The sequence below is a fragment of the Lolium rigidum genome, chromosome 4, assembly GCF_022539505.1.
Source record: "Lolium rigidum isolate FL_2022 chromosome 4, APGP_CSIRO_Lrig_0.1, whole genome shotgun sequence".
NCBI classification, from domain to species: domain Eukaryota; kingdom Viridiplantae; phylum Streptophyta; class Magnoliopsida; order Poales; family Poaceae; genus Lolium; species Lolium rigidum.
The window spans coordinates 92448721-92471599 of record NC_061511.1 but is presented as its reverse complement, the minus strand read 5'-3'; the positions used below and the strand labels follow the sequence as shown (position 1 = coordinate 92471599).

Below are 22879 nucleotides of genomic sequence, written 5' to 3'. Positions count from 1 at the left end.
GAGATTTCGTATTTTGTTAACCAAACTAATAATTCAAGTTTTTTTCTCGCAGCAAATATCTGTTTTCTACACGCAAACAAATTTGTAAAAATCGATCAAGAAATGGCTAGACTAGATACACGATGAGACCCTTCCCAAAAAGCCACGGCCAGCACGCAGATACGGTGTTCACAGCCATATGTTTTTACGGAACACCTATAGCCACATTTCACCATTCCTCTCTTTGTCACCCTTGTTTTTGACATCTTCAGAAATTGATCAAATGCTGTACGTTAGTCCTTAGATCTGCAATTGATCATATACCGCATGTTACTGTAGGATTTTTCTCAATCAAATTTTCCGCTAGCAATCTTGGTGTACTACCCCCCCCCCCCCCCCCAGATCCCAGGTGGCCACTCGTTGCGGATGATGATGCTCGCAGCGAGCGCACGGTCCTGTCGCCACCCATTCTCCCTCCAAGGTATGCCTAATTTATCATCCCTTTTCCTCTTTTTACTTGGCCCGATTGAAGTTCTTGGATTGGACCCTGGACATAGGTTGACATGAAGCTTGCATTTAAGCTAATCCCCACTGTGGATTCTACACCAATTTCTTCCCCCTTTGTGTGTGTACTGTGTTGGGCACCGGTTCTGTAGTATGCCAATCAGAGAGGATTGGGATGAATCCAAGCGGGCAGTTTTTTTTTTCTGATCACTCTGCAATGTCGCATACGTCTTCTGGGCATTTATCTTCCTTTTTGTGTCATATAAATATGTCTTTGATCGTCATTTTGATATCCTTACATTGGCAGATCATGTTTGATCAGGTTGGAAATGCCAGATTTCAGCTGTTCCCTGCAAACATGTACATTCTGCTCCACGTAATGTAAGTATTACTTACACCGGAACGTAAAAAAAAAAAGTTCAGTTAATTCCTCACGCAGTATCTGTGACACCCAGACCTCGTGCTATTTACTGAAGGTGGCCAGAATATATGCAGCAAAGAACAATGAGAGGAAACGGAGACGCTCCCGTAATATGTCCAAAGGTCCTACACTGAATGGTGAAGACACTTCTTCAAGCAACAGCGAAAATCCCACTAGCATCCTTGAGGTCAATGGAGTTGTTACTAGTGATGAGAAACCTGCAGGTGCCCCAAGGAGTGCTGTTCTTCAGTCCTGCACTCTCACATCTGGCTTGCTGCTTGCGTCTGGTCTTGTTCTTCGTGAGGTAAACATTGGTTTTGCAGTGGTTGCAAAAGCTAGTATTATTTCAACAAAAGACCAGCTATTGGGAGCACCAGACTTTCTAAAGCACGTATAATGTTGTACTCTGTAGGATGGCAGGGCATTCTAGTAGTAACCGACATGTCATACTGTTTGTTTTCAGGTATCACACATTGCATCTTCAAATGGATGGCCATTTGCTGACTCTACGGTTGTATCATGTCAGTAGTTTGCTCCTTGTTCTCTCACAAAATGAATGAGAAGTCATGTAATGGTGTCGATTCAGCTAAACGCCCCCAAGCATACTAATCTAGTGCTGTTATGCAGTTAATTCTGAAAGTTGGCATCTCGAATTGGTTGCTGGACTCGTAATACTGATATCCTCTACCAGATACATTTTACTACAGACATGGCCAGATTTCAGAGATTCCAGTGAAGCTGCAAATACACAGGTATGTACAACCTTTGAATAAAGTCTCTTTTGCTCTATAAGTGCTTTGTTAACATGCATTTTTTTTCTTGAGCATGTACATAAATGCACGTCATCCTGTATTATGAGAACTCGCCAAAATGGTGCCAGCCTTACAGGAGAACCCTAAACCAAAACCAAAACAAGCAAACAAAAGGGAAGAAAAAATTATAAACTGAGAACTGTATACCTCATCAACTGAACACCTTAAGATGCAATATTTTAGTCTTTCCTCTCTCATGAAGTCGCCCATTATCGAAAAATGAAGTCGCGTGCAATGAGAAGTTCACAACCATTCTGCTGAAAGGTGTAACATATAGGTTCTCAATATGCTTATCATTTGGTGTGCTATCTCAAAGAAAATGTTTTTGGAGTGCATTGCATCAGCCAATTCAGCTATACAGGAAGCAAAAATTTCTTGATATACATTCCCCCCAGACATCAACCAATGCTCTGTTTTATGAACTAGGCGCAAATTGAGAATTTTACATCCTCTCATCGTGTACTCATGTCAAGTTGCACAATTGTTATAATTACCCCAGAGCTGATCTCTTAATTGCTTTCACAACCTGAGCTTTTTGTAAACAGCCAAAAATTATTATTTGCAATCTGCTATTTTTCTGATGTCACTGTCAACTTAACTCGACCCTGGCAAACTTACTTAGTATTATTAGCCAGTGCAAGTCCCTTTGCTACAACTCTAACTTTAGATGATTTTATTCTTTCCTACTAGATCCTAACTTCCCTGGAGCCTCTCGATTACATCGTGGTTGCTTGTCTCCCTGGAATAAGTGAGGTAAGCATATATATTTATTTAAAATGTTTTTGCAGAATTGTTTCTTTTCTCCAGAATAAATCTTCATGTTTAAAAAACTTTCGATATATCAGGAGCTCCTGTTTCGAGGGGCATTGATGCCAATTTTCGGACTGAACTGGTTAAGTGCCCTAGTAGCCGGTGCCTTTTTTGGTGTTCTTCACTTGGGTAATGGCAGGAGATACTCATTCGCAATCTGGTAGCCGCTCCCGCCTGCAGTATTTTCCTGCATGTTTACAATTCACAGTTCTTGAAACATGCCAGTTACCACCCTTTTCTTATGTGGGAGTTACCACCCAAACTATTGCTTCTGTTTCTTACATCTGATTTTCCTTTTTTGTGTTTCCAGGGCAACATTTGTTGGCCTTGCCTATGGTTTAGCAACCATAGCTTCATCAAGCATCATAGTCCCAATGGCTTCTCACTCCATAAATAATATTATTGGAGGCTTACTTTGGCGCTTCACCAACAACTCAGAAAGAGAAATGTAGATTGGACCTTAGTACATCTTTTGGCAAAACTTTTCATTTTCAAGTGTTACTTGTAGTTTCGCAGTTGCATAGACCGTTCAGTTCCTGTCGTACTTGCTCGCTGGTACTTTCAGTTACTGCATGTGTTATCTGTGGATGATACTATTCTTCAGTTAATTTGAGGGTGAATTAAGCTAGTGATTACTATTTCACTTGCGTCATATTATCTTTCATGCCTTTTGAGCTGCTCCTGCTGGTTCTCTGGCTTATACCGACCTTCAAACGTTCTTATTTAACAAGAACCAGCAAGGTACATCAGATATTGTCCGATTCAGAAATGTTGCTTCAAAGTGACAAATATAATGTGTTATCTGAAAAATAACATACAGATAAACTGCAAAATAAAGGTTTCCTGGAGTTTCCATGTAGTTGAAACTTAGACACTCTGATGTACTATATATTACAAAATAACGCTGAGACAGCACACAGGAAATAGCTCATGCTGTGTTCCCAAGAGGGGGGCATGAAGAAACATTCTGATACTGTTTTGGGGCTTCAAACTATTTGCAGCACTTTTCACACACAGGTGGAAACCTGTGAATGTTGCAGTAGCAGCAGGCCACACTGCAGTAGTTGTTGCAACCTGTAAATATTATCAGTCCACAACTGTCATCTCTGCACATCTAAGTTTCAGGGAAATCCGCCAAAAAGGAAATTAGTAACACTTGCAAATGAAAACTTTAAGGGAAATAAATTTCGGTGCAGACAAGGAAATTAGTAGTTTCAGTATGACTTGTAACAATATACTCTGCAACTTTTTGAAGACTAGGATTAACAAATACATGGCACTATCTTCCAATCGCCATAAGCGTCCTAAAACATGCATAAGCTGTGAAAATCACGATGAGAGAGTTTAAGAAGATTACCACTTATAACAATGTATCGAGACTTGCGCGCATTTCTTGAGGTAGCTGCAGGTAAAGGTGGTGCGAGAGAAAGAAACCCGAGGGTCGACAGCAGAAGGCAAGCGACGAGAACTATTTTCATCAAAACTGTCTTGTCACCAGCAGTAGCAGACATCTTGAGCTTGGTTGGTTCAGCAACATCAAGGCTCAAGATGATAGATATATACGTGTTTAAGCTGGTTGTTCAGTGTCCTGGTGGCAGGTGAGGGTTAGGGAGGAGGGACGAACAGTAATTCATTTCCATTCGCTAAGCCAAGATTAGCTTTTTGTGAAGAGGTATTAATATTTGTGCCATGTTGAGTTGTTAAGTGTTGCAATTAAGGTGTGGTAGAGTTTATTGTTTTAATCTAATACGATAATATTGCAGGTGGTATGCATGCATCAACGGACTGATCAGTGGCGAGAGCAGAAAACGAGTAATTCAGTTTACAAAGTGCAAATTCCAAAACTGCAATGTAATGTAGAAATTGTACTCCTATATCAATCAGTAAATTGGAAATTGCTTAATATTCCAGCACTATCTCCTCCCACATCTTCTTCGTCGCCTTATCCATCTCATATATCTCACCTTACAGCCATGAATTCGGTTGACATTTTCTCAAACTACAAATTTATTATCATGTAACTAATCCTCTCTCGACAATACATGAATGGTTGCATATCCCTGATCAGTCAGTTGACTCAGTTCACCTGCGAGGCAGACAGTCTCATCACTGTGTGCGCGATGGCCTTTGGGGCCTCGCTCCCGCCGATCTCCGTTGGGACCGTTCCAAGAGCTCCCTGGCCAGGGCTTGCAGGTCGCCACCGTCGGTGCGGCTGCCACCGGAGCCGGAGCCCTCTCCCATTTGGTCATATGGTTGTTGGAGTAGCGGCTGTTGGTGTTGGTGCTGGTGTTGGTGTTGGTATTGGTGTTGCAAGTCCCACTGGGACTGCGTGGGCTGTGCGAAGAGCGATGACAGGTCGTTGCCGCTGGCCGGGACGTTCGACGACGACGGCAGGCCGGAGACGGAGAACGCGGTGGCCATTGGCACGTGCGGGAAAGACGGTGGCGGAGGCGGTGGCGGTGGCACGTCCAGCGTGGCGAGGTAGGCTTGCAGGTAGGCGACCCCGGCCTGGAGGTTCGCCACCTGGAGGAGATCGTTCAATCCATCATGACATGCACCATGGAAGTTGACGAGTTAGATCAGATCACTGAAATGGATGCAAAGCTCACATTATATGTTTCTTGGCATGCAAACACGACTAGCATGATCGAATGAAGCAGCAGATACCTCAATGAAATCTAATCTCTTGTTGCCTAGTAAAATGCGTTGCTATCTATCTAGTATTTTTTGTGTAGGAAATTGGTTGATTCTATCTATGAACCACTCTCGATTTTGGATTACAAGAGACTGATACTAGCTAGGGCCTAATTTCGTTCTTGGTTTCATCACAAAAACCAACATAGCTACCAGAGATTTACGGTGATATCATAAATTTACAGATTACGTATGAAGACCTAAAAGGGAGAGGAAAGATACTATGGTAGATGTTCCAATTAATGGTGAGACGATGTACATCACGGGTAACGGAAAGATCCTTCCTCATCAACTCCATTGGCTTGCTTGACTTTCTAGCCTCCTCCCAAAAGGAGCCCCATTCCACACAAAACAAAACCCAAACCCCAAAACGGAAACGAAACACATCTGCACACCAACAACTCAAGATACATCGATCGTCGTCTCCCTTCCAATGACGAGAGAGAGATAGTAGAGACCCTAGCTAGCTAGCCAGGTTTGGGTTAATTTGCAGACGCACCTGTTGCTGGAGGGCAGAGATGTGGTTGACGCAGCCGTAGACGGGGTCACGGAGGCGGGCCTGTGCCTCATAGCAGACGGTGACCACGGCGTCCATGCGCTTGTTCGCAGGGATCTGCAGGAGGAGCTTGGACAAGTTGCTGGCGCCGAACACCCTGTGCACCGCCGAGAAGTGCGCCGCCCCGTGCTCCGCGTCGAAGTAGGGGGCGAAGATGCAGCCGGCCATGCACCTGCGCCGCAGGAACTTGCACGCCCCGCACGGCCGTCCACCGCCACCGCCGCCGCCACCTGCACCGCTCGACGAGCCGCTCATCATTCTCCAAGGAAATGGGCTAAGCTACCTCCTAGCCCCTCCTTAGCTTACAGGGGTTAAACCTTGCAGTTTCTTACTGCTGAGCTGAGAGAGACTTGACACGGATATGTCAGATGAAGCGGTTTACTGACATAGGACGGCAGGGAAGGTGAAAATGCACAGCCAAGTGATGTGGGTTTGCTTGTCCCATTTGCTGGAGGGTGGTGTCGATATATATAGCCTGTTAACCATTAATAGTTTCCAATTTTGCGTTGATAATCCTTCAGCTCGGATTTTCTATTACGCGCTTATTTTGGCGCACATGTATTAATGACGACCTAGACTTTAGAGCCAAGGCAGGCAAGAATGGGGTTTTGCATCTTGAACAGAAATAGATTTCAGAGCACGTATCATGCTAGAGAAGACACCATTCTTTTTAGCTCATCACATCATCATCATCTAGAGAAGTAATAAATGCATGTCCTTATCTCTTAGTATTGTCATCATTAGTAATTAATGGGTATTAACAAAGTTTTAATGAATAATTATGCTACTAAGGAAATACATGCGATACAATGGAGAAAATAAGCTTCTTTGTATTTTTTAATAAATCATCTCTTAGCTAAGCGAAGTTAACCTTTTCTTTCTTCGTTTTCTTTGTTTCCAAATGAGCAAAAACTTCAATCGTGGTACATGGCGGAGCCAAGATTTTCAAATGGCGAATATAGAGTGTTGAAAAAATCTAACATGGCAGGGTAGGCATGAAAGTTTACGATAACATCAACAAAACTAAAATTTGGTTTTAGTAGCGGAAATATTTTATTTATATTACAAAAACAAACTTAAAAACTTACTGGTTATGTGTGTGAAATTCAACACACACGTAAATCATGAGGGTTGCTATCCACGTCTCAATCGAAGCAAATGAACCAATAAAGTAATGCAAATTTTTGCCTAAATTTTGATCAATACTAGAAGTTAACAATGAATCAATCAGTAGGTTATGGATTCCCAAATCAGAAGGTGGAAATAATTAGAATACTCACATTGCCGACTCGCAGCCAGCCATCGGTGTCTAGCTTCCTGCCGAATGCGAGAGACCGAGGGGGTGAGAAAGGATTGGTCACTAGTGCCACACGCCGATCTTCAGGTCGGGATATGGTCGGCCGGGGGCGGGATGGGTTGTGGCAGTGCGAGTGTGCGCCGCTCCAGTGCCTGTCTTGCCTTGGCTCTTGCGAATTGAATGGTTAGCACAGTCTCGATGTGCCAGCGGCCTTGCGGTTTGTTGGGGGCAAGGGTTGTGGTAGTGCAAGCGTGTGACCCTCTAATGCTCGGCTCTTGCGACTAGAAGGATTAGAATAGCGTCGCTGCGACAACAGCCTTTTGAGAAATGCCCGTCCATATAGTTTGAGACCAAACAACTGACCAACCATATTTACTGTAATTTCCTTTTATGCAGGTTGGATGGCCGTTTTTCCCATATTCCTCCAATTACGTCACATCCATATGTTCGCTTTAGTCCATATTGTTGATACCTTTCCGATACTACATGCATTCGATCTCTCCTATCACCTCCTTTTAATTGTTTCTACTGGTTACCATCCACACACTATCGGTTGCAAGCTTACTGGTCTCGTATGTTCTATCAAGCTTCCATTTTCCTACCCTGCCACTCTCTTTTCTAACCCCCCATCTTCGTATGTGATTCAACATCCCCAAATTTATTTCTCCCCTTCCCATTTTTCCTTGTGTTTCTATATGCAAAGATTAAAACACAATTTTATTTCATTTTTCCATTTCCATTTTCATTTCACAATTTATAATAATGTGCCAAAATTTGTCACAATGGTGCATCTTTGCATGGCAATTATTTTGCGAAATAGTGTTTACAAGTTTTTGTTCAAAAAAATATTATTCATTTTCTAAGTACCAGAAATGGGGGGGTGAGGTAGTACAGAAAATTGTGCAAGATGGGATCACTCCAATTTTCGCACAAACTAGACCATATTTGATTGACGATTCCTATCTTTTAATGAATTATTAACCTCCCCGGATACTTTTGCCCAATTAAATGACTTTGCGTTGATTTATAGAAAGTAATTCAAAATTGACCTGCAAGTGTAATGTCATTTTCTCATAATTATTCACAAAAACGTTTTAGTACACAAATAGTAATTATATAGAAGAATCAATGGTTGGTTTTAACTATTCAACCCCTTGCTATGAACAGCCATGCTAGCCATTTGACCTAATTTTGAAAAAAATGAAGAAAATGCAATCTTGCACATATAGTATTTTATGTGTACATGTTTGCTCGTAAAAATAATGAACTTAGAATATGGCAATTAAAAAAAACAAAATGGGCTATGATGCTTGAACCTTGATGGCTTTCAAGTCAAACGGACTCGGAGCATATATAATGTATAGTGTTAGCTTAGAGAAGATGCGTTATTTTAGCTCAGGCTGGTCATAGTGAATGATATCATATAAATCATTCATAGGATGCTAGTGTATGATATATTATGCATGGTGTCATGTAGTGCTATCATAGTATCACTTTTTTGCCCTTCATGGTGATGTTAGTCTTCTCTTAGAGGTGCCACGTTGGTTTCTTTTTAGTTGGCACAGAAAAATGAATAGTAGGTCTCAAGCCCTAGTAAAGGAGGGGGTTGTAATAGGCTTGGCAAACCAACGTAAAACCCAATAAAATTTCATTGGGGTGTAACCCTCTTAATGACGCTCCATATCGAAACATGGGTGCGGTATTAAATGAGCAAGGGTCAAGTCACCGTTGCCTTAGTGGTGTGCTACATCTTCCCACAGATGTAGTCATAAGTGAGCAAGGGTCTTTTCATCTCCCTATCTCAATGGATGCGAAGAGGGCAAGGAAGCTAGCCGAAGCAAATATGTTGCAAATGGGTAGTTGGAATGTAGGATCCTTTATCCATACCTTTCCAATCGCGATAGGACTACATCAAGGGTCGGCTTTGAGTCCATACATGTATTCTTTAGTGATGGATTGTGGTGATCTTGCATATCAATGCATGTTGTAGTATGCCAGTCGTTGATGTAACATGTGTGAAGTACCAATCCAAAAATATTACATCCCTCAGAGTAGTACAACATAAGCATAGCTGGTCTTTATTTCAGTCACTTAATATTACAAGCCATATAATTACATCATATTGGAGCTCCTCCTGGGTCCATAGAGGTTTACTCCTAGGTTCATGGTGAACCATACTCAACTTATACAATATAGGTCTTAAAAGGTTTAACATTATTCAACTCGAGCAGTTAAATACTATAGAGTTTGTACTGCTCGACTACTACTACTACTACTACTCTAGTTGCTTAAGCTTGTTCTCCTTGTGGAACCTCCCCAGTTCCGTACACTATCAGATAGTCAACCCCATCTACACCTCCAGAGAGGTCTGGTTCTTCATAGAAGATCCCATCTGCTCCATCTTGTTCTTCATTGGCCTCCTCCAGGTGATTCGGACAATCTAAGCATGGGATTATAAGAGGTATGAGTACGAGCGTACTCAACAAGTTCATTATAGGAAAGAGGTGTTTAATGCACTAGCTACGACATTAGACCAGAAAGTCTAATACCAATGCAGGTTTTCATAATCATTTCTTCAAATGGTTACTTTTATTTAGAAGAACTATGTTTGTCAGCCTTCACCGGGTGTCTGGAACTTCATGGAGTTCCTTTCCGGCAGCGTTCGCAGTTCCAAATTCTGGAACATGGAGTGACATATCACGATTCATTACACTCTGCAGAGGTGTGTTGACCCATAAGAGATCTTAACCTTGGTGCCAACCGGGCAGCTTTCCCGTTCACACTTCCGTGGTATGAGCCCCGGTATAAGGTCCTAGTCAATCATTGCATTCCTTCGCGACTTCGCACACCCACCCTTTGTTGCAATTCCGACCTTGGGTCCTCGCCGGTCAGCGTATCCATTGGATACCATCCGACCTCGACTACTATCAGGTTTCGCGACCTTGATACCTTCGTCGGTCGTTGTAACCCCTCATAGACCGCATTATCGTGGGGAATTAGAATGGGATCCCCACCCACCGGTTGTTCTCGCAAGATACAACTGCTACGGTAAGCGCATACGTTGATGTACGAAAGGAAGGAATACAACTGACTACTATGTCACACTCCAGATCTTATGGTTAACACGGGTATTACGGCACAATAATCACTGGACGACATTTTTTTATTAATCCTAGATGGATATAAACCCTTGCAATGGAACCTCCACCATACTCATACCATGGTTCCATTGCCCACCACATAGTCATATTCATAGTTAAGAAATTACCATCTTTGATTTTCATGCAAGAGTGATAAGTATAGTACTTTGCAAGTAATTTGATAAAAATACTCAAAGTAACATGAGCAAACGATGAACTTGCCTGGTGACTGCAAGGTAGTGCAGCCGGATTGTTTGGACTGACCATGGTCCTCTGTTTCTGAAAGATAGCATCATTGTCCGATAAGGGCAATGGTTAAAGATTCAAATATGCATGCTTTCGACTTTTAGGGTTTGGTTCCCCCTTCCCGATGCTTAATGATTTAATGTCGGAGGTGGAAAATAAGAATAATTTAGGAATACTCCTTAAGAGTGAAAATATTATCTTGGAATGTTTCCAAGTTTTCTTTAAGTCCAAAATAATTTATGGACTTATTTAATCATTAAAAATATGGGTTTATTTTTAATGATCTTTTATTAATTCATCATTCATTGAATTTAATAATGGTTAATATTTATTTGTTTCAAAAATTGTATTCCATATTTATTTATGATAGAGAATAAAATTTTAAGTGGTTTGCATATTTTTCTCTATTTTTAGAGCTATTTATAATTTATGGTATTAGTTCAAAGTTTCTGTTTTAAATAAAATTGTGAAATGACAATATTGCCCTTGGGCCCACCTGTCAGGGTGAACCCGAGTGGGTTGGGCTCAACCCCCTTGGCCTGGTCCAGCCCACTCGGTTGCACCCACTTCTTCTCCTCCCCGCGTCTAACCCTAGCTCTCCTCGCTCCCGCGACGCCGTGGTCGCCTGCGCCATCGCCGATTTATCCCGGCCATCTCCGGCGGTCTCTGGCGACGAGATCGGGCGCTTTCGCTTCATCGTTCGACGGCGCACCCAACTGTCCACATCGATCTGTCATTGGCGGCCTCCTTCGCTCGGCCCCAACCCTACTGCAACTAGGGTTTGCGGTGCTCGCGGCGATTCGCATCGAGCTGACGTTCTTGGGCGCCAAGGTGATGCGCAGCGGCTCGTCGGAGTCGTGTTGGGGCTGCTGTGCTTGGCGTGGCTACGGCTTGGTCACGGCTTGGCGCTGCCGTGGCCAGGCTTGTGTCGCCGTGTTGTCGTGGTGCGTCTGCAGCGCTACTGCCTCCAGGTACATGCCTCCTACCTCCTCTCTCTTCTCCTCTTCATCTCCTACATCTAGAGTTACTGTCCAGGCTTCCCTCTTGGGGATTCTGGCCATGCCAGGCTGCTGTTGTTGTTGTGCTGGCCATGATGTGCTTGCTGCTTGCTGCTGCTATGCTATAGGTTTATTGGTGCTTGCTTGACCTGCTCTAGCTGTTGTATTTGCTCTACTCCTTCATTACTGTCACTAGGATTGTCCTTCTGGCATACTGCTATTGCTACTGTAAGTTGAGCAAGCTCTGCTTGCTGCTATTGCTCTAGCCTCTCTGTATAATCTCTAATGGCCTCAATTGGCTACTGCTGCAGGCAGTTCTTGCAATTTTCAAGTGCCAATCATATGTAGGTGTGGTGGCAGTGATGGTCTAGCTATTCCTAGGCATGCTTGGTTGGCTTGTTGCACATATTCATCAATTCCTTGATGATGTTCTTCTGGATACAATTATAATTTGATATTGTGATGCTTTGTGGAGCAATGGTTGACTGTTCTGTAGTTGTTCGGTAACTTTGATGAGTTACTGATGTTGTGGGTTGTGTTTGCATGCTCTAGTTGATCATGTCATCACCAGTTGCTTGACAATTACTTATTGGATGCTATAACTATGATTGTTACTTGATATCTTGTATTACTATTGGGTTGCAGAGCTCCTCACCATGTGTTGGTGTGTGCTCAAGCTTCTAAAAGCTTACTGGTGGATTCAGTTATGTGTGTGATGCTTATATAGCATCCATGTATACTTGTTTGTTGCTTGATTCAATTATCTGTGAAGCTTTATCATGTTTTGTTAATTATTTAGGATGGACTGCTTATGCAGTAATGAATCTTTTGGTGAAATTACTTGAGCTAGAGGGATGCCAACCATGGTTGGGGACCCTAGCTCTTCTTTGAACCCATCTGGGTGATGATACAATTGCTTGGCTTGATGGTTTTGTGGTTGAGGTGACCCTAGCAGTATTTATTTGCTGTTTTTTGGTAGCTCCCCTCTCTGTGGCTTGTTGTGGCTTGATAGATGCTTGTTGGGTGATTCCTTTTTGGAATTTCCAGTAGCTTTTGATGTTGAAAATCAATAGACAATAATTTGTATTTATTTCTGATGGTTTAATGAACCCTTTAGTGCTAGGTGAGTTGGGCTAGCTGGCTGTGGATCAAATCCTTGCTTGATTCTTTGGTTTGTTGTAGTGGTGATACACTTGGCTTGACCAATCCTTCACTAGGGTTCATCTCTTCTGGCTAAATCCCTATTTTGCCAGCATCCAATGGTTTACACATGATGCAAACAGGGTATTCCTACCCTTTGGCTTGTGTGTGTGATGCACATGTTGATATTATGAGCAAAACTGATGCTTGCTCATGAGTTTGTGTATACCTCACTCCAGCTCCTAGAATTTGTGTTGCTGTAGAGGTTTTGTGTGCTCTTGGTGATGTGTTTGTCCTTGCCCTGCTCCTCCTGGCTTACTGGTGATCACTGTGAGCTCCTACTCCATGTTCTTGATCAACAACAAGCTATCCTTGGTGGATTGAGTTGTTGGGTGGCTCTGGCTACTATATGCTCTTCATGTTCTTCCTGTTCTAGCAGTTCTTACCTTGCTAGTTGCTGTATTGATGGAATCTAGGGTTTGGTGACTGAAAAGGTTATATGTCCTTCTGTGGTCACTTCCTTGGTCGACAACCAGGCAGTTTGGCTTGGTGACTAGCCATTGGGGCTGTGTGTTGGTGCTCATGCAAGCATCCTTGTGAGCTGCTTACACTGCTCATGGTTGGTACTTGTGTGTGAAGATCAGCTCGGCCTGTTTGGTGTTATCTTTCCCAATTCATATTTCTTTGTTAACCTGCCAAGTGTCTTTGCCACTTGGCCTAATGGTCAAGTTTGTTTGCTCTTTGTGTATGCAGGGTTCAGGATGTTGATCAAGGATCTCTCCTTCAAGTTGTTGATCAAGAATATCAAGATGATCATTTAGTGTAGTTTAGCTAATTCTTATACATTGTAATTTTCTTTTTCATTTTTCAATTCCTGAAATGTGTTATGTAATATTTAATTCATTGGAATATTGTAATTGACAATGTAATTATGTGTGATGATCAATAAAGCTCAAGTTTCTCTAATGAGCTTTTCATAAATTATTTGTATTCTTTTCATATTCATATTTTCTAATTTATAATATTATTATATGAATTATTCCTTATTTCACTTATAATTTAATTTAGTGTGGTTTGAGTTTGAATTTCAACTCAAACTTGTTTCAATTCAATCATGCAACTTAAATATGTGAATTGCAAATGTTCCCCTCTCTTCTCAAACCCTAATTTCAGAAGAGATCATGTCCAAGTTTGTCGCACTCTCGAAACCCTAACCCTAGCTGGTGTTGAGAGAGAAACTTGTTCCCTCTTAGGTTTTATGCAATTAAGCGCGAATTTTTCCCTAGTTTTGCGATGCAATGCACAACCCTTTTCTAATTCTACCCCGCAATCATCTCGAATCCTGGGATATTACATGGATGAGGTGACAAAACATATACAAGAAGATATTCCTTAGTGTATGCTCTTTGTTGATGATGTGGTGCTAGTGGCTGAGACCAAAGTTGGCGTAGATAGGAAGTTACAGCTATGGAGGCACACTTTGGAATCAAAGGGCTTTAGATTTTTTTAACGTGAAAGGGATTTTGAATTAGTAGGACTAGTACCGAGTATTTGCGGTACGATTTTAGTGGTGTTAGGTGTAAATAAGGAGATGATAGTTTAGAAGGACAAATGGTGCCTAAGAGGGACACCTTTCGATACTTGGGATCAATGCCGCAAAGTAGTGGTGATATCGATGATGATATTTGCCACATGATCAAGGCGGGATGAATGAAGTGGCAACAAGCAGTTGGCATCCTATGTTACAAGAAGGTCCACAAAAGCTAAAAGGTAAGATTTATAGGATGACAATCAGATCGACAATGCTATACGGAGCGGAATGTTAGTACACTAAATGACAACACATCCAACAGATGAGTGTTGCGGAGATGTGCATGCAACGGTGGATGTGTGGTCATACAAGAAATGACTGGATTAGGAACAATGTCATACGGGATAGGCTACGGGTGGCACCGGTTGACAAGAAGTTAGTCCAACACGACTAAGATGGTTTGGTCATATCTAGTGAAGGCCTCTGGAAGCACTAGTTAACAGTGGAATTCTAAAGAGCATGGAAAATACAAAGAGGGTTAGAGGATGACCGAAGTTGATATGGGCGGAGGTGGTAAAACGATACATAAGGGCTCAGAATGTCCCTAAAGTTTTAGCTCTTGATAGAACCACATGGATATCAACGATCCATGTGCCGAAATATTAGTTTACTTGTTTTTCATATATTCCTTTTTTTGGTTTCCTTATGTTTCAATTGGGTTTCATATCTATCCTACCCTATCTTTCTTGGAAAAAGGCTTTTGATGTTGTAGAGAAAAATGAAGAAACGGAAGGTTGTCTTCCCTTAGCTAAAAGATGAATTCTTAGAGAATAAGGGAAGATTATTTTATTCAGTGTATCATATGTATCGCTTAGCAACACAATTTTATACTAAAATTTAATTAATGAGAATAATTCTCATTAAGTTCTAATAATGTCAATAAAAGATAATGTAGTGTACAACTTATATCGGTTGTCTCTTCTAGATTAGATGGACTGCTAAGAGAAGACGTGCCTTCTTTACCATTGTGCATGCCCTCACATCATTTGCACAAGGTAATAAATATAGATCATTATCTCTTAGTATTGTCATCCTTAGCAATTAATGAGTATTAATTAAGATTTAATTAGAAATAATGTTATCAACAAAACACATACTTCTCCATATGATACAATGGAGAAAATAAGCTCCTCTTAATTTCTAATTTACTATCCCTTAACTAAGGAAAAGTAACCTTCCTTTTATTATCTTCTCTTTGTTCCAATTGAGCAAGAACCTAACCGTGATCAGTGGTGGAGCTAGGATTTTGAATGGAGTATGTGGAGTGATACAAAAATCTAACACAACATGCAAGGCACGAAAGTTTACAACAACATCAACGGAACTTTTTTTAGATTTTAGAGCATGCACAAAAGTAGAGAAGGCACAATTCTTTTTAGCTCATCACATTATCATCATCTAGAGAAGTAATAAATAAATGTACTTATCTCTAAGTATTTTCATCCTTAACAATTAATGGGTATTAATTAGGTTTTAATGAATGGTTATTGAAAGTGCATGGAGCCCCCATGTTTGGTTTTGGTAATTAATGCCAATCCCTATGGACTAATGTTTGCATTGAGTTATATTTGTAGGAGTTGTCCATAGGCAATGCTTGAACCATATGTTGGCTTCAAGATTGCAATAAGAAGCAAATGAAGAAGATCAAGTGTCAAGTATATCTTGAAGATGAAGATGAAGTGAGCCCTCAAAGTTAACTTCAAGACATCAACATGATGAAGAATGAAGAAATGAAGTGCAAGTTCAAGATGAGCCATCTCGAAGAGATCCTTTGCTTGAATCTTGCCATCCATATGGTGATCATGGATATGGGAAGATGCAACGAAGAAGAAGCTCTCCCATGATGGATTATGGGGGGGCAATCCACAAGACTTCGTCAAGCAAGCACAATCAAGAAAGGCGTTCCATCTTGTTGCGGTCAAGACCGTCATCATCGAGCTCAAGTGGAATGTGCAAGATTAAGGTTTGCTCTTGATAGGGTTTCTTTCTCACCGGTCTCATAGTGTAGTTGAAGACCGGTTTATAGTTTAGTTGTCGTACTATCAAGAGGTCTCTCGAGTGATCGAGTAACTTGATCGTATTCTTCGGAGAGCTCAAACCTTTGCATCCTTGCATCATATTTCTTGGTTGTTATTTGGATCTTATCCATGTGATGTTTTAGAGCTTGTGCTTATTCTCATACAAGCTCTAGTTCATCGAAAACGGATTTTGCATAGATCACTTGTTGCGTTTTCGAGTTTGGTGATTTTCTTGGTTTCTCGTGTTGAGGTGTTGCACCTCTAAATATAATATAAATCACCCCCACTTATTGGGTAAGCTCTTGTCATCCTGTTTCCAACAAAATTGGTTTCACTCTATTCGGAGCTACCAATCTTAAGTTTTAGGAATTTTCGAAATGCGGCTCAGTAATACCCCGGAACAGGGCCGGACTTTTGCCCGGATTTTTCTATTGGAGATATGACCAAGAGGCAATAATAAAAGTGGTTATTATATATCTTTGTGTTTATGATAAATGTTTATATACCATGCTATAATTGTATTAACCGAAACATTGATACATGTGTGTTATGTAAACAACAATGAGTCCCTAGTAAGCCTCTTGTATAACTAGCTTGTTGATTAATAGATGATCATAGTTTCATGATCATGAACATTGGATGTTATTAATAACAAGGTTATGTCATTATATGAATGATGTAATGGACACACCCAACTAAGCATAGCATAAGATCACGTCATTAAGTTATTTGCTATAAGCTTTCGATACATAGTTACCTAGTCCTTTCGACCATGAGATCATGTAAATCACTTATACCGGAAAGGTAATTTGATTACATCAAACGCCACTGCGTAAATGGGTGGTTATAAAGGTGGGATTAAGTATCCGGAAAGTATGAGTTGAGGCATATGGATCAACAGTGGGATTTGTCCATCCCGATGACGGATAGATATACTCTGGGCCCTCTCGGTGGAATGTCGTCTATATTAGCTTGCAAGCATATGAATGGTTCATAAGAGACCACATACCACGGTACGAGTAAAGAGTACTTGTCAGAGACGAGGTTGAACAAGGTATAGAGATACCGATGATCAAACCTCGGACAAGTAAAATATCGCGTGACAAAGGGAATCGGTATCGTATGTGAATGGTTCATTCGATCACTAAGTCATCGTTGAATATGTGGGAGCCATTATGGATCTCCAGATCCCGCTATTGGTTATTGGTCGGAGAGAGATCTCAACCATGTCTACATAGTTCGCGAACCGTAGGGTGACACACTTAAGGTTTGATGTTGTATTAGTAGATATTGAATATGGAATGGAGTTCAAAGTTTTGTTCGGAGTCTCGGATGTGATCCAGGACATCACGAGGAGTTCCGGAATGGTCCGGAGAATAAGATTCATATATAGGAAGTCATATTCCAAGTTTGGAAATGATCCGGTGCATTTATGGAAGGTTCTAGAAGGTTCTAGAAAAGTCCGGAAGAAATCACTATGGAAGGCAGAGTCCCGGAGGGACTCCACCTAGCATGGCCGGCCAGCCCTAGGGGGTGGAGTCCCAGGTGGACTCCACCTAAGGTGGCCGGCCACCCCCCCCCCCCCATGGAAAGGTGGGAGTCCCACCTCAAGTGGGAATCCCACCTTGGGTAGGTTTCCCTACACATGGAAGGTTTTGGGTTGGGGTCTTATTCGAAAACTTGTAGTCCAACACTTGGGGGTTCCACCTATATAATGAGGGGCAAGGGGAGGGGGCCGGCCACCACAAGCCCATAGCTTGGCCGCACTCCATAGTGGCCGGCCACCCCCTCTCCCAAACCCTAGCCGCCCCACCTCCTCCACCTCTCCCGCAACGCTTAGCGAAGCTCCGCCGGAGATCTCCATCGACACCGCCACCACGCCGTCGTGCTGCCGGGATTCAAGGAGGAGCTACTACTTCCGCTGCCCGCTGGAACGGGGAGAAGGACGTCGTCTTCATCAACACCGAACGTGTGACAGAGTATGGAGGTGCTGCCCGATTGTGGCACCGTCAAGACCTTCTACGCGCTTTTGAAAGCGGCAAGTGATCGTCTACCGCAGCAACGAGGGCCTCCTCTTGTAGGCTTTGGAAATCTTCAATGGTTAGTCTCGTTCATCCCCTCGTTGCTCCCGTCTTCTAGATTGCATCTTGGCTTGGATTGCGTTCTCGCGGTAGGAAATTTTTTGTTTTCTATGCTACGAATCCCTTCAGTGGTATCAGAGCCGTGTCTATGCATAGATGGTTGCACGAGTAGAACTCAATTGTTTTGTGGGCGTTGATGCTTTGTTGTCTTTAGTTTGAGTACTTTGCATCTTTGTGGCATAGTGGGATGGAGCGGCTCGGGCTAACTTTACATGACCGCGTTCATGAGATTTGCTCCACGCTCGACATGCAACTTGTATTGCATAAGTGGCTTTGCGGGTGTCTCGTCTCTCCTACTATAGTGAAGATTCAATTTACTCTTCTATTGACAACACTAGTATCACCGTTGTGGTTCATGTTCGTAGGTAGATTAGATCTTACTCGAAAACCCTAAACCACGTAAAATATGCAAACCAAATTAGAGACGTCTAACTTGTTTTGGCAGGGTTTGGTGATATGATATGGCCATAATGTGATGATGAATATGTATGAGATGATCATTATTGTATTGTGGCAACCGGCAGGAGCCTTATGGTTGTCTTTAAATTTCATGTTGAGTAGTATTTCAAAGAAGTTGTAATAGTTGCTACATGGGAGAACAATCATGAAGACGGCGCCATTGACCTTGACGCTACGCCAACGATGATGGAGATCATGCCCGTTGATGATGGAGATCATGTCCGTGCTTTGGAGATGAAGATCAAAGGCGCAAAGACAAAGGGGCCATATCATATCACATATGAACTGCATGTGATGTTAATCCTTTTATGCATCTTATTTTGCTTAGATCGCGACGGTAGCATTATAAGATGATCCCTCTCACTAAAATATCAAGATAATAAAGTGTTCATCCTTAGTAGCACCATTACTAATACTAGTTGAATGCCCGTGCGTTGCCACGATATTTTAGAGAATTTTTCTCATCACACATGTAACACAACATATGATGTTGCATTCGGGTTTTTGTCTCCTCCCAACACATCCCGTCTGAGCGTTCGTCAGCAAGTTCTTTGAATAGCAACATGACATACAAAATCGAATATACACAGAGATAAATATAAAACTCATATTCAATATGCATAGAAAAAAGAATGTACTTAGACGATATTATGTGTTCTTTACCGTCATGATTGGTATTTACACTTGAAAACAGAGGAAAATTATTGACTAAACTAAAAAAATATAATCATGAGCAAGAAATGGGGGAAAACATAATCATGAGGAATGGGATAACAAGTGTATTCACAAAAAAAAGCATATAACAAGTGCAATACTAATTTATCAAAGAATGATTATAATTCTTGTAGATAGAATTGAACCTAATTCTCAGAAAATTATCAATGTAATTTTAAATATGTCTATAACACTGTGGCAGTTAATTCTATAATTCATCGATCTCACACTAAAAATTGGCACATTACATGTACCACGTTACATGTAAAGTTTGCTAGAATGTCAGGTGCGATTCTTCCAGGTAGAAAACATACAATGATAAACAAATTGACCGTCACCACTACTTACCTTTCATATCATTCTTATGTTTCAATCCTAGGTAGGAGACATAATAAGATATTCATCCATTATGCCTAAAAAATATATCTAATTCTGAGTAATAAGCTTACGGGATATAGATGATCAACTTACCATAGATACTATCATTTTAACACAACACTTTATACTACCAGTACAACATATCTAGCATGTATGGTCACAGAGTTGAGCGCTCATTCTCCTTGGTTGGGCTCGTGAAGCGGCGCTTAACTGTTGCAAGATCGTCTTCTCTTCGTAGCGGATAGTAGCTGCAGAAAAGAACGATTTATGTTAGGAAAGACACCTAAACGTTCACCATATGGTGAGGGCTAAGAAGCGACCTCATGGCTTGGTGTAAGGGCATCACTTACCAGTGTTGATAGCGTTCAACATCCGCATATGCGATATTTCTGCCATGAAGTCAGCCATCATCAAAGCATGAAGTGTCTGTTTCATGGAGGGGGAATCCGGATTGTTGGGATGCCCAAGAGTCACAATGGAGGCCATGGTTTTAGCGTATTGTTTAGCCCTCGACCTACACGTGTTTAACGATGCTAAGAATGATATCATTCCGATACACTCACTTCCAACCATTGGCTGCATTACAAATAAAAAGTTGTAACAAAAATGTCAGTATGGTAACATGTAACAAATCTAGAGATTTTTTCTTGGACAACTAATATTGCCTGTTTGCACTACTCAGTCCACTACAAACAATGCATCAATTGTCTCTAATTTATTTGTGGCATACTTACGTGCATATGCTCGACGAAGAATATGTTTTTTCTAAATAGGAAAACACTATTTAGAATTCTGAGCTCCATTGTAGCTGACCTGATGAGAAGATAGCAGGGCAACATAAAAGTAATTAAGCTTGTAGGTCAGATGATTATCTATACCTATCTTTCAGACTGTTATTTTGAAATCATAACTATTGGCATATTAGCAACCTCTTCGTTTAGAGAATTTTTGGCAAAAGACTAAAAGCTGCCCCTGCCAAGCGTTTAGTAAAGCAATACCAATACCATCATCTTAAATGTTCCATGTGTATAATGTGCCACTATGATTAATTTACCCTGTAAGTTAATTTTTTTAGTGTAATTCTGACTACACACGGTGTTAAACAAGGAGAATGATAAACCTTCACGTTCTGCTGGCAGATTTTTTTAATCTACAGATTGTGATATTCTCGTATCTAGGGAATACAATAAGCATCCGTTTTTTCATCCATATTTTTTTTCCTTTAGTTGTTGTTGAAATAAGAAATGAAATTTGTACCAATAGAAAGTGAGGTACATGCTAGATGATGGCAATGATCTTGGAATACCTGATAGGACACCGGTTCCAGAAGGCCTTCAATATGAACTGCTTGGAGTTAATCCATGTAATCTGCAATTTACCACACACAAAAAATCTTGTATATTATAAAAAAACAATTTTGTTACTGTATCAACAAAGATATAACGCAAACATACCAAGGTCATTATAAAGCTTTTCACATACAAATTTGGCTTGATTCGCTCACATCTCTCGAATTTATAGTGGGCAAAATTGAATGTACAATGCACGATAGCTAATAATTGGTGATCGTGGAATTTATCGTGGTGCACGTGCAACGCACGACAACTATTAATTAGTGGAAGAACATTGCAAATCTTGACAGTTCAACCTCAATGAAGTATTTGGTCCATGTAATTTTGTTTTGCTTATTTTTGCCTTTTTATCCTTTACCTGTATTTCAGTCATGTTGACAATTTCTCTCTGATACGAAATCACAAGGGTTTTGAAATGTATCTGAGAAAAAAAATCCAAGACTGAAAGTTGCACATATTAAGGCATGTTCTACTTTAGCAAGAAAAAAGATCTCGTTGAAGATAGCATGGATCGCTACAGTAATTAGGACTTAGGAGATACAGTGAGATAAAAGATGCAAATGAAAGAAACATGAAACTGCCAGCAACATGAAAATCATTGACTAAACAACCAGCATGTATATTCACAATGGATGCAACTACAACAGTGCACCTCTGGACACCGACTGCCCAGATAGGACTTCAGCATAACTTCATTGAAGGACATGAAAATGTCTCGTCTAGGCAGGTTGTTATTCACATTCCAAAGCCTTCACCCCCTTAATGGACTTGATTTTTTGGATGAGACTCTCTCGCTCTTTTAATAGTAATGGTGATGTGTGTAAAAAAAAGGAGCTATACCTTGGTTAGATCTTCACATGAATACTGCAAACAAAGAATGGAAACATTTACCATTCAACACTACAGCGAAAAGAAAAGAATATGATGCAGGCTGAAACACTTGCAAACTATGCATTCTTGAGATGGTTTATAACAATTGACGTCGATGTAGAAGCCAACTGTTAAAAACAAAAACAACATTTGTATTCAAATTAACTTAATCCTTCGCCCTTTTAATTGAATTAAAAGAGACGGCGGGAGAATAAAAGAGGAGTTCACACTTCAAACCGAGTAAGTTGACCTCATGATCCAAAATTTCCATTCAACTTATTCAACTTTTCATTAAAGGGGTGAATTATCAAGGACTTCAGGAAGGGCGACGAAAGACGGGCATGTAGAATGATCAACCGTGTAACTAAAATTATGAGTAATCCATAGATAAAAAAACATTAGTTTCACAAGCTATAAGTTAAGTACTCCAATTGTGACCACTTCAGATCAGATTTCAGCATTAAATATGCTATGTTACAAATCATGGTAAAATATGAAATATGTTAAGAGGCAGCAACACATGATTAAACTGTAAGTAGAAGTTCATTCCATAGTTCATTGCACTCTCATCCTTTTGATGTTAATTTAATATATAAAAATTCTGCAATGAAGTAATGGAAACTTTTTAGACAAACCTACTTTGATCAGAGAGAAAATGAAGATGTGATGGTTCAGTAAACTATTTTCTCCCCTAACAAAACCAGTTACTCCACACAAACCGGTAGTAACTATATGGTACAATTTTGGTACTGGGTGATA

At 40.9% G+C, this 22879-nt stretch overlaps 2 protein-coding genes across 4 annotated transcripts; one reads left to right on the top strand and one right to left on the bottom strand.

The window, feature by feature from the left end:
• The first annotated feature begins 375 nt into the window (after positions 1–375).
• On the top strand, positions 376–3178 carry LOC124649617. Of its 3 annotated transcripts, none has more exons than XM_047189213.1 (8): positions 376–460; positions 806–864; positions 960–1208; positions 1368–1425; positions 1532–1656; positions 2407–2469; positions 2562–2686; positions 2837–3178. In XM_047189213.1, the coding sequence occupies exons 1-8, from the start codon at positions 406–408 to the stop codon at positions 2976–2978; spliced, it is 876 nt and encodes a 291-aa protein (XP_047045169.1). In that variant the 5' UTR covers positions 376–405; the 3' UTR covers positions 2979–3178. The 3 variants fall into 3 exon arrangements, with proteins under 3 accessions (XP_047045169.1, XP_047045171.1, XP_047045170.1); XM_047189215.1 differs by having other exon boundaries at positions 398–460; positions 791–864; positions 979–1208; XM_047189214.1 differs by having other exon boundaries at positions 400–460; positions 791–864.
• Positions 3179–4632: 1454 nt separating this feature from the next.
• LOC124706266 (LOB domain-containing protein 30-like) lies at positions 4633–6034 on the bottom strand. The gene is made up of 2 exons (XM_047237917.1): positions 5720–6034; positions 4633–5049 (listed from the first exon to the last, which is right to left on the bottom strand). The coding sequence occupies exons 1-2, from the start codon at positions 6032–6034 to the stop codon at positions 4633–4635; spliced, it is 732 nt and encodes a 243-aa protein (XP_047093873.1).
• Between the last annotated feature and the right edge of the window lie 16845 nt (positions 6035–22879).